Source organism: Nuphar pumila, chromosome 2 (assembly GCF_984573655.1).
Source record: "Nuphar pumila chromosome 2, dmNupPumi1.hap1.1, whole genome shotgun sequence".
NCBI classification, from domain to species: domain Eukaryota; kingdom Viridiplantae; phylum Streptophyta; class Magnoliopsida; order Nymphaeales; family Nymphaeaceae; genus Nuphar; species Nuphar pumila.
In genome coordinates, this window is record NC_143250.1 from 67,410,342 (window position 1) to 67,422,505 (window position 12,164).

At 36.5% G+C, this 12,164-nt stretch overlaps 1 protein-coding gene across 3 annotated transcripts in view; it reads left to right on the plus strand.

The window, feature by feature from the left end:
* The first annotated feature begins 1,869 nt into the window (after positions 1-1,869).
* LOC149845658 (FKBP12-interacting protein of 37 kDa-like) overlaps positions 1,870-12,164 on the plus strand; it is a 32,573-nt gene continuing 22,278 nt past the window's right edge. For all 3 annotated transcript variants that reach the window (XM_089995896.1, XM_089995895.1, XM_089995897.1), the window contains exons 1-9: positions 1,870-2,024; positions 2,104-2,152; positions 2,281-2,342; positions 5,994-6,061; positions 6,202-6,238; positions 9,410-9,497; positions 9,646-9,710; positions 9,792-9,869; positions 10,535-10,582. In XM_089995896.1, coding sequence (XP_089852022.1) covers positions 2,001-2,024; positions 2,104-2,152; positions 2,281-2,342; positions 5,994-6,061; positions 6,202-6,238; positions 9,410-9,497; positions 9,646-9,710; positions 9,792-9,869; positions 10,535-10,582 — 519 coding nt within the window. In that variant the 5' untranslated portion in view covers positions 1,870-2,000. The remainder of the gene's footprint in view (positions 2,025-2,103; positions 2,153-2,280; positions 2,343-5,993; positions 6,062-6,201; positions 6,239-9,409; positions 9,498-9,645; positions 9,711-9,791; positions 9,870-10,534; positions 10,583-12,164) is intronic.

The window sequence follows — 12,164 nt, forward strand, 5'->3', positions numbered from 1 at the left end:
TCAGTGTCTATTTTCATATCTTTGTTGTGTTAAATCAATTCTTGAAGAATTTAAGAATTTTGCATGTATGAAAATGAATGATGATAGAAGCTGTTAGTGCACGTCTCCTAGTGGTGGGACGTTGCAGGTTCAAACCTCAGTGGTAAATTGAATAATAACTGGAGGGGGTTTTCTTAACCCCTGCTTGCCTCTAGAAAAAAAGGTGAACAATGATAAATCTCTTGTGATTCCCTTTCAAATGGACGATAAGGCAGTGTGGGAGTTGAATGTGATCCTTGGATGGTGAGTGGGTGAGTTTTCACTTAAATACCTTGGCAAGTGGGGGCTTTATTCTTTCCTCATAAACAAGGGGAGGGATTGGCTCCCCTTGGTTTTTAAAATTTAGAAGGGAAGTATCATCATATGGTGACCCCTCATCTATTTTGTTAAAAAAAAACACAAAAAAGGAAAAAGAGATCGGGTGCACCCATGAGGACTGCGTTCCGCTTTCCTTCTCTATTAAAAATAGTATCAAAGAAAGTTGAAGGCCCAGGATCGAATCCCCCTGCCACATGAGGCGACAACTGTTTTGGTAGGGGTCTGCCTAACCCCAGATTGCCTTCTAAAAAAAAAAATAGTATCTAAGAAAGTTCATCGGCTCACCACCGATTAACCCTATAACAACAACAACAACTACGCCTTCATCCCAAAACAATTGGGGTTGGCGATATGAACCAAAAAAGAAAATCATTTTGGGTCTTCCACGTGAATCCTTCTCCTCCAATCATTTCTATCCAATGCCATGTCCTCGGTGAGGTTCAAAGCATTCATATCCTTTCCTATCACCTCCATCCATGTCTTCCTAGGCCTACCCCGACCTCTTTTAACTAGTATATTTTCCCATTTCCCCATCCTTATAACTGGAGCATCATTAGTCCTTCGCCGAATATATCCAAACCATCGTAAACGATTCTCTGTTTCTCAGAATGAAAGGAGATGGTGAGCAAGTGATCCCTTTCTTCTCTTTATAAGAGGAGAACAAAAGAAGTAAGGCTCTGTTTGGAAACAAGTAGCTGGGATAGGAAGTGCCATTTGAGGAAGTGAGAACTGCCAAATCCAAGATTTGGCAATACCTGTAAGAGGTGGTAGCTATGAATTCCATGCTTTAGTGTAAATACAAAGCTGAGAGGACTTCACTTCCCATCTCAAATGCATTAACTCCTGTCCCAGCTACCAGTTTCCAAACGACCACCACAAGGTTGTCTTACCAAGTTTTTGATAAATTCCTTACCTACTATCCCGGCTCCTAGTTTCCAAACAGTGCCTAAGAAAAAAAGGAGTAAAAAAATTGAGATATGGGTGTGATCACGAGGACCATGACTTTATCATAGCTCTTTTTGTTTGTAGTACCGATATATATATATATATATATATATATATATATATATATTTTGATACTTAGCTTATTTTTGTATATTGTTCTTAATAACTTTTAGTGCTTAGAAGTGTAAAATAACATGTTGTCCACATTTTTTATTTTGTCAAAAATTTAAATAATTTTTTTGTCCTAATTTGTTGAGATTTTCTCGAGATTTTTTAGAGAAAAACAAAATGTTCAAAATCTCTGGAGATTTTTCCTTGCCGAGAAATTCTCGAGGACGATAATTGTACTAATGAGAAAACAACATATGGCATCATTGTTGCAACTGTTAAAAAAAGCCTTGCAACATTTTTTTGCCACGTGGAGAAGCAATAAAACCTTTATAGGAATTTCTGTTAATGCAAGAAGGTTAACTTGTTTTTTAAGGAACTTCAGTAAGTCATTTCAGCGTCACGTTTACGCAACTCAAACCGCGGTAACTATAAGGGCATCGACGGGTGCGATCGGACGGGGTGAGATTCAAGTTTGCCCTAGCAATTTTGGCGCCACAAGGCGGGATCCCTTCTCCCCCCTTTTTCCTGCTCTCTCTTCTCGTTACGAAAGAATCAGTCCATCGTCTTGAACCACCAATCTGAAATCAATGGCTTCCTCTCCGGGCGTCGATGTAACTCTCTCTCTCTCTCTTTATTATCAGAGAATTGGTTCTGAGTTATTTCTACATGTAATGGTTTTCCTCAACTCAGGATGACGATTTTGGAGGCGATTTTCCCGGAAGCCATAGCGCTCGGCGTGGTAGGTTTCATCTCGCCTCTCCCCTATATTTTCTACGTTTTGAAAGCGTTTTAGGGCGTTGTTTCGTTCTTTTTTCACCGTTCGTATAATCGGAGCACTTTGTAGTCTCTAATTTGAAGGAATTGCAGGTAGTAAAAGGACTTTCGGTGATCTCGATGACGAAGAGGAGGACATATTTTCATCGAAGAAGGTAATCCTTTCCATCCGTCGATTGTCATCCGTGCAACGATTTTCCTCCCATGATTACAATTTTAGGGAGTGTTTGCATGCACCATCTTATCCTGAATAGTTGGATAATTGGGATGCTGAGTTTTGGAGAACGATATGGTACCCCAAAGGGTCGGTGTTTTATGGATATAGGTAGATGCATCCAAAGTGCGTCCAAACACGTAAATGATTTCTTAGATGAATAGTTTGGATGCTTTGAGAGGGTTGCTGCATTTCACTAATGCCGCAAAACGCAACGCAGGCACCATTGTTCTCTCCGGTTTTAGCTTAAAACAAGAAGGGGCATGAGCGTTATGGAGATTACTTTATTTGCTTGGTCATGAAAGCAATATGCACTGGGGCTCAGATTGAAATTATGCTCATCGTTTGCCTTATTACGAGTCTTTGCCGTTGACAGTTGTCTATGCCAAATTTGTGTTTACTTGGTCCTTATTTTCTGCCCGATGGTATGAATTCAGGAGAAATTCAAATGCTAACCGCGCTTTTGGAGATGTTTATGTTCAATAATCCAATGGATACCATAACATGGCACTAATGCTAGTAAGGGCTAACCACATTAAATGGAAGGTTATCCATTTCTAAGGTCATTATTGGTACTATATTGAAAGTCACATTACTCTATTCTGTTCGTGGCAGTGTTGTGAAAAGCATCGAGGGGTAGCGAGGCGCTCCACCAAAATCTGAGGCGAGGCGTAAAGCGTAAGCCTCAATTTTTTTTTAAAACTTAAAAAAACTAAAAAAAATATCTAAAATTATAAATAAATAAAAAATTCTTTATTGATGAAGCAACAACCAACAAGAAATAAAAAATCTCAAATAAATACTGAAAAATATGAGATTAACATGTAAAAATAACATTAAGGCAACAACTTGATCTATGTAAGTATCTAAGAAATAAAACATGAGCATTCATTAAATAAAAAATTAACATTAACAACGAAATGCATATTAGCATTAACAATATCATTTCATAATTAGAAAATGCATTTTAGCATTAACAACCAAATGTTAATATATATATATATATATATATATATATATATATATATATATATATATATATATATATATATATATATATATATATAGGGTTGTGACTGCATGTAATTGCATGGCTTGATTTTGCCACTAAAAGGGTTTAACGTCATATTCTAGAAGAGATTATTGCTCCTACGAAATTGAATACACTGAACAAGTTGACACAGTGATATTAATTTTTTGTGAAACGAAGCAACTAATTAACGTGGTTGCTTTGAGTGTCTATTAGATTGCAAATTGGTGAACCTGCTACTAAGGGTGTCAATGGATTGGGTATGACCCGATCCTGACACATATTGGATCTTATAGGGCCAAGGTTTGGTTGCAAAAGGGATTCTGATTAATTATTCAGGTTGGACCCATGAGGTCCGATTATTATATGGGTTGGGTATGGTTTATAAAATTTTATACCAAACCAGGTCTGACCGGAGTTTCGGTTAAGATTCTCAAATTTTCAATGTAAAATAATTAAAAATATTATTTTGCCAGGTATGGACTGGGTCTAGTTTATGTAATTTTATCGGATCTGGGGTATAGTTTTTCTTATAAAAATCCAGTGAAACCCGAATCTTGATTTGATACTTATATTACTTAGTCGGATTCAGGTTTGGACTCACTCATTTTAACATAGGTCCAACTGATGAGTTGTGGAGCCTAATTCAGAGTTTTTGCCCTCGCAGTAAGGGGGGTCTGGGGGCTCCCCTCGGCACGGGTCCCGCTGCGGGTTCAACGGACGGGGATTAGGGGGGCTGCCCCTGGCGGGGGTCTTAGGGGGGCAGCCCCCCCCGAAGATTTTTTTTTTTTTTGGCTTATGTTTGAGACCCAGTGTTTTTTACTCCCTCTCGAATTTGTGGGGAGGTTTTTCCACGTAAATTTGTGTGTTCTTGCTGTGTTTTGTTTCCTTCGATTGTTTCTTGCTCGCGGTTTTCGTAACACCAACCCATTGACACCCCTACCCGACACTGTCTATGCATTTATCATGCCTTTTTTTTTTTATATTTACACATAGAAACCACCCCTAGGATCAGAGACCTGGCCGTGTTGGCTTTGCCGAACGTACTTACGGTCAGCAGGCATGAACAAGGTAGTAAATGCCCTTTTTACTAGCAGCTTAGTTAAAACTGTGTAAAAAAAACCCCTAATTTTTGGTCAAATGAGGGCTTTGACCCTCATTTGACTAAAAAATTCAAGGCGTGTACGCCTCAAGGCGTATGAGGCTCACGCCTCGGGGCTGTTGCGCTTTGTACATGCGCCTCAAGGCATAAAGCCCCTTGCCTTGAGGCGAGGCACGCTTTTTGCGCCTTGAGGCACATTTTTAATAACACTGGTTTGTGGTCTTGTAGGTTTCTTCCAAATGGGTTCACGTTATGGTTATATGTAAATTGTCCATGTTTTTCCTGGCTCTATATTTTGTCCCATTTTTGTAAAGCCTTAACCTTCAGTCTTTTCTAGGAGAAAGTTGTATTTGTAATTCTTGATAAATGACCTACTGAATTATACTATCTAGTGTTTTAACATAAGCATCTCCTTTCACCAAGTCAATAGTTTGAGAAGGAATATAAGAGGTGCAAAGCAGACAATAACGTTGGTCTATTGGACTAAGCGCACACACATATTGGGAAAAGAAGGGAAAGTTTTTTATCACATCTTGAGGAGCTATATAACCCAGTGATTAAATCCTTTTTATTCTTTCTAAATTTGTTTATTAATGTTGGATTGGAATGACTTATTTCTTTCACCATCCAATATCCTTTAGAGGGGAAAAAGCAGATGGCCAGTCTCACGATGTGGTGGAGTAAAATGTTGTCTTACAATGCTTCATATGGCCAAAGAACTGACTATTGGACCTAATAAGTTTCATTCCATTCTATTTTTCTCTCTTTTTTTATCCCCTTTTATCTCCCTCATTTGTACAGTGCTGGGTAGACTAGTGCTAACCAGAATAACATGAGGCTGTTGGCCTTTCACGCAAGCGGACTGGTTGACTTTTGACAACATAAGTTGCTATCAATCAGAAATACCTGCTTTTTTTCATAGTGTTTGTAAGGCTTACTCCCTCAGTGCTCCTTAATCAGTTCAACCTTGTCTTCATCCTTTAAATATTTGTCATTATGGGGACGTTTGTTTAAATTCAGTGAGAATCATTTACTCACCCAAATGGGAGAATGATTCTCATTGTCTCCATTCTCTGACATCAAGGCAAACTGTGAGAGAATGGAGCATGAGAGAATGATTCTCATTTGCAGGGGCAAATGAGAGTTCTCTCATTTGTACCAGAAACAGAACAGCAAGGGGCCCCTAGCAAATCTGAATCACATGATTCCAAATTACATGCGATTTGGAATCATTTCTGGTGGGGCAAAACAAACATTCCCTAAATGCATTTTGGCAGTGTGCCCATGCATGACCCTACATGTCGTTATATTGCAACAATGGATAATTCTTTTATATGCATATGGCAATTTCTTTTGAAAGATAAAGATTTATGTTTCTTTTTCAAGGCTAGAAAAGGCTGATGTTATAGGTAATTTTGTGAAAATCTTGACTTTGTTTTGTTTTGTTTTTTTAAATGAAGGGGCATGGAATGGTGGAAGAAAGTGCACCTGGTGTGGCTACGGGGATGATTTTATCTCTTCGTGAAAGGTATTCTAAACTATCTACAATTTCAGCGAAGTTGTTATCAACTACATGTGAAGAGGACAAAAAAGGGCATCATTAGCCACCCTTACCCCCCTTTTATATCATCTTAATTAACTTATTTTTAATGAATTTGCTTTTCTCAGCCTTCAAAATTGCAAGGACAAGCTTGCAACTTGTCAGGTATGTTGACATTCTCTTTTTCTATTAAACGAACAACTCTAAAAATTGCTCCATTGTTCCTATTCTACCTATTCTTTTTTGACTTTTAAGCATGCTTGCTTATCCTATGCCTCAAATTTATCTTATGCAAAATAAATATAGTATTCTCTTGTTGCATTGCATTTAAAATTAAGAGTAAATTAAAATGATGTAATATGTTGCAGACTTGAAGTTTTATGGTTAAGTTTTTTTATTTAGTTTTTAATAATTTGTGTTTTATTCTTCTCAATAATCAATAGTAATGGATGCATTAGGTGTTTTCCTCACCAGTCAATTAAATTGATGCTTGGGTCATACAAGTGTACTCTCTAAATGAAGCACGGGAATGTAAAATATACCTTTTTGATTGTTTCTTGCAGTTTTTTTCTTTCTTTTTTTCTTTTAAATCTTTGATCGCCTATGCCAATCTGCAAAATTCTTAATTCTTCACACAACCAACATATTGATGTGTGAGATGCTACTCAGCAGTCAGGCTAGCTACATTCTGTTAATACAGATAAATAATAGTAACTGTCATAAATCTTTCGTTCTGTCTAATCTTCTAATTTGGAAGCTAAGGGGATTGGTGATCAGGTGATGATTTACTGATATGGTAATCCAACATGCCTGGTATGTGAACTTTGTAACCTTTTCTGCTTAACATTTCTTGGTGAGGCTGATATTCCATATCTAACCCAAGTTATTTATGCCCATTGATTGTCAATGTGTAGGGAACTCATATTTCTCATAAGTTTTGCCATGAAGCATGACTCAGTTAAGCCTGCCAGCATACATTTGGACCGTTACAGGACCATATCCACTTCTCTACTTATCATGAATCATAGCTACCAACTCATAACGGGCTTGGGTCAATGTCACTAGGTTTTAGCTGGTAATTTTTGGGGTCTATCCTTATTGTCTTGTGAGTATATATCAACTTTTCACAGTTGAACTCCAAAAACTTGTTTAATAATAAAGGACAAGTCAACTTTACCATAATACTTGGTGTTGATGTTCAGAGAACAACTTGAAGAATCACTGCAATGCATAAAACCATAGAAAGATTATACAAATTGTTAAACAGTCAAACAGATCCTGGATGCACATGACCATAAGTTTTTTTTTTAAATGTTCCCCTTTCAACAAGACAGTACAGTTGAACGTGCTTGTTAGTTCAAAAGGAACAAGAGTCAATTTACTTCTTTTGGGATCTCCTCTTCGCGGATTTATTTACAACTTGTTGGTTGCAATTTGCTGCATGGATTTTGTAATCTTATCTTAGTATCTAGGCAATTGCCTCTTGCTTCTGGTGACCTTAGAGGGTGAAATCCAAGATATAGCTTCTTCTATCCTGGCACTTCTGGTTGTTGATGTTGCTTCCTGATTCTTCTAACCATTACAGTGAACATGGGAATATCTCCCCTCAAGAACAGAATATTAAGTATTTATATGTTAAAAATTGAAATTTGCATTCACACATGTTTCTGAATCATATTTTCTAAGCATCAAAGTATACGATTGTCTGTGCCTGTTTCCAGCACCAAGAATTGTTCCTGTGTCAGTTGGTAGAATGGTTCTTGATATGTACACACCTAAATGACAACAATTGGGACTGTAATAGAAAGTTCATTCCTGCTGTCTATGATTGTAACTGGCATGCAAATTGTAATGGAATGAAAAATACACAATAAGGTGCCTCTTATGGGCTTACAATCATACAAAGAGAGCACAAGCAAAGACCAGTTATGGATCAATACAAATCACAGGCACAATAGCCTCTTATGGGCTTGGAACACTATAAAAATATAAGATTTTATATATTCAAATGTGCTTGAGAACAAGCATCCATAATAAAAGGAGTGACACCCTTTATATATACAAAGGAGACCACTTATATCTGTTGGGATGCTCCCAACGGCTATAAATATAGCTGTTGGGAGCTCCCAACAGCTATAATGGTCAATGACTATTAAGCCTTTACAAGGAAAATAAAAGACAGAAATAAAGAAAATAAAAATAAGAACATACAAAGGAGTAAAGTGCCCCTAGTGGACACAGTCTATTACATGGACTGAAAGACCAAAATACCCCTAATGGTTATAACCTATCACAATGACAGAATATATATATCTATATCTATATCTATATATATATATATATATACACACAAATCCTAATATATACAATTTAACACAAATATCATTTTATCAGGTATCTTATTGTCTCTGCATGCTTAAAGATACAGCAAGATATTTTAATATTGTTTACAATCATGTATGCTTTATTACAATCATGGGCAATTGTAGTTAAGTGTTCTTTCAGATATGCATACGCAAACAAGTTGGATTATTGGACCTAGATGTCTTGGGTGGTCACACAGATCTAGTGGAGTCTAGTATAGCCTGGCAAATGCATTATGTGCATCTATCCCAGACAGTCCAAAATGAATATGTAACCTTACATGTTGAAATTCTGTCTTTCACTTTAACAGTCGATTGACATTAAGCTGGTTGGCTAGGGCCCAGCTTGTGTATCTGTTGTAAATATACTTAGTCCTTCCTCAGTACAAACTACAAATGCATTTTATAGTAGAAATAGAAACTTTTGCCAGTTTGTCCATTACATTGTTCTGAACCAATCTTTTAAGCCATAATCTTGTTTCTTCCTTTCGACTCTGCATCATGGACTACTCATGATCGATACTCTGTGATATGTGATAGACTGAAAAATAGGGAAATGCATGTATATTCTTAACGGGTTCTTCTTTTCAAAAAATCTGTTGGTTTTTCACAAAAATGTGCTTTTCAGCTAGGCATGTCCACTAACTGTTGTGTATGTAAAACATGTATTTTATGCAAAAGAAGGTGGCATCACCACATATAGATTATAATATATGATCATCGATGCTTTTACTACATGAATGCTAATGTTATATTGTTTCTAGAAATACAGAGGAGTCATCCTTTGTCTTATCGAAATTATGAATTTGTGGTAAGATCCCATTGTTTCTATTGGCATTTGGCTAATGAGTTTTGTTTCCTCAACTTGCATATGCTGGGACATTCCTTGTCATGATTATCTGGCTGCATTCAAGGTTTTGATCAGCGTGATTTTTCCTTTTTCTCTAAAGGAAATTCCTCTTGTTCATTTCAGACAGAGCTTGAGACAACCAAATCAGAAATCCAGAAGTGGCATTCTGCATTTCAAAATGATCCTGCTATTCCTTCGGGCTCATATCCTGGTCTGTGGCTCTTCAACATTAATATTATTTCTTTTGGTTTGACTGAGTGATTCTTAAAAGCCAAGAATGGGTTCTTTGTTGCCTTTTCTTTTCGTGAAGTTTTGTGTTGATGTTCAGGCATACTGATTATGAGAATTTGTCACTATAGAGCCGGGATTGGTGGTAAACTATTTACAGAATTTGAGATCTTCTGAGGAGTCATTGAAGGAGCAGGTTGGTCTCTTCAGTGTTGCAATCTGAATAGGCAATGCCATGATTTTCCTATTTATTTGTTGATCTTGTTGGTTTGATCAGCTCGAGAAAGCAAAGAAGAAGGAAGCTGCTTTTGTTGTCACTTTTGCTAAAAGGGAGCAGGAAATTGCTGAACTAAAGGTGACATTTTGCTATGGATAGACATTTTCCATCCTGCTGTGTCCTATGCTGATTCCTTGACATATACACCCCATTTGGATGTTTTTATAAAAAGCTTCTTGCTATTTATGTTTATTTTAAATAGCATGTTTTGTGCTTGGTTGTATTACTTTTATTTATTTATTTATTTATTTTATAAAAATAAAGAGAAAGCACCTCTTTTTTTTAACAAGAGGGTTGTAATGTCTCTTTTTCCTACCACTACTAATTTTCTTGTGTTCCATCATGTACCATCACAATCACCACTACAACTTCTTTACCACCAACATCATCACCATCACCACCAACATCATCACCATCACCACCAACATCATCACCATCACCACCGTCCCCACCATCACCACTTCTTCACCATCATCACCATTACCACCATTTCACCATCATCACCACCACCACTGCCAAAACTTTGATAATAATTTTCTTTGAGACATTTTTTATTTCCCATTGCCTCATTGTGCTTAAAATATCCTATTGCATGGCATTTATGTACCTTTATAAGTTGAATATGCATATATCAATGATGTTGCTCTCTGTGTTCTTTATTGCCTTGAACTAGGGGATGCCATTGTAGTTCATATTTTTCATATTTGGACTGAAGCTTTCACATTAATTTGCTAACATTGCAGTCTGCTGTTCGGGATCTGAAGGCACAAATGAGGCCACCGTCAATGCAGGTGTCATTTGTTTCACGTTACCAATGAATGATGTTCATGATGTTGTTCAAACTTATTTAGAGTGTTGTCATGTGTTTTTCTATATTCCTTTATTGCAGTAAAAAAAGTATTGCTTTTGGATGCATTTTTATATTTGGATTAGCTGAGAGTTAAGTAAAATGTTTTTTATTATTGTTTTGGTTTTTTCTGAATTTTACATATGATACCTTTTCTCATCCCTTATTTTTGAACGTATTGTTAAATTTTCTACCTTTTATATATTGTTGTGAAAAAATAGTGCTAAAATCTGTCTTTTTTTGTATACCATGCTTTGTGTTTTCCTTGGTAATGTCAAGATTTTTTCGAGATTAATAACAAAAGAGAAAATATTCTGTGACCTCATCAAGATATTGCTGACTGATCATGCTGATTATGCCTTCTAGTAATGTTATACTCCCTGGTACTGTACCTCACTGAGATGAGGTTGGTAATTTTAGTATGTTTTCCCATCTTTGTGGTTCATATTGCCGACCCCAATTGTTTTGGGATGAAGGCGTAGTAGTAGTAGTTGTTGTTGTTGTTGTTGTCCCATCTTTGTGCTGCATTCAGGTGTACACATAAGGGAGCATTAATGATGTGCTCGGTTTCCTGTTTTTGCACCTGCTCTTCATGTTAGCTGATAACTTGATAAGCAACTGCGTGGTTTATGATTTTATGGAATATTTCGTTTGAATGTGGTTTTGTGGTAGCCTTTCTTGTCATTCTTTGTTGTTCATTGGATAGTAAAACTCTAGCAGAACTATCTCGATAAGCATAGATGGATGGACTTATGGATAGTTAATGGTTTTTTGTAGATCATGCATGGATCCTTGTAATATCTTGAAACAGTTTGGCATATCTTATGCATTGAAATTCCTGTAGAAATTTGTTATATGGACACGGGAGGGGCATTTGAAAAATTACCTTTCAAGATTTCTCAATACCTATGTCACACGGACTCTTCTAACAGGGCACCACACCCGTGTGCACTTGGACACGGCTTCCTTTGTGTTAGGTGAAGTCAACCACACTGAGGTCCATTTCTATCCAAAAGTAGATTCTGTTGACCCTAATCAAGTCCATTTTTATCTATATTATATATATAAATACATAAATGTACACAAATACACATAGTGTTAACTTAAAACTGTTAAAAATTATATATATATATATCCTCCCCGCACCCAAGTTTTTTTAAAGTGACCCATCGGCACCCACACCCGTACCTATGTGACATAGCTCAATACTACCGGACATTTCAAAAGTCAATCTAAGAAATTTTAAATTTGTTTTTATCCTTTCTATGCTCATAAAATTTCTATGAAATTTTAAATTTGTTTTATCCTTTCTATGCTCATAAAATTTTGTTATTCACACACACCTACCCAAACTGTGGTTTTGGGAATTTTAAATGGTACACTTCGTCAATCTTCTCGTATATCAACCATATTCCGTTTTTTTTTGTTGCAAAAAAGGTAATCACTTTCAAATCATTATCATCACATTTTAATAATAGTAAGTAGAACTGCAATGAACATTTTCTTTCTCAGGTGGGTAAAAGTTT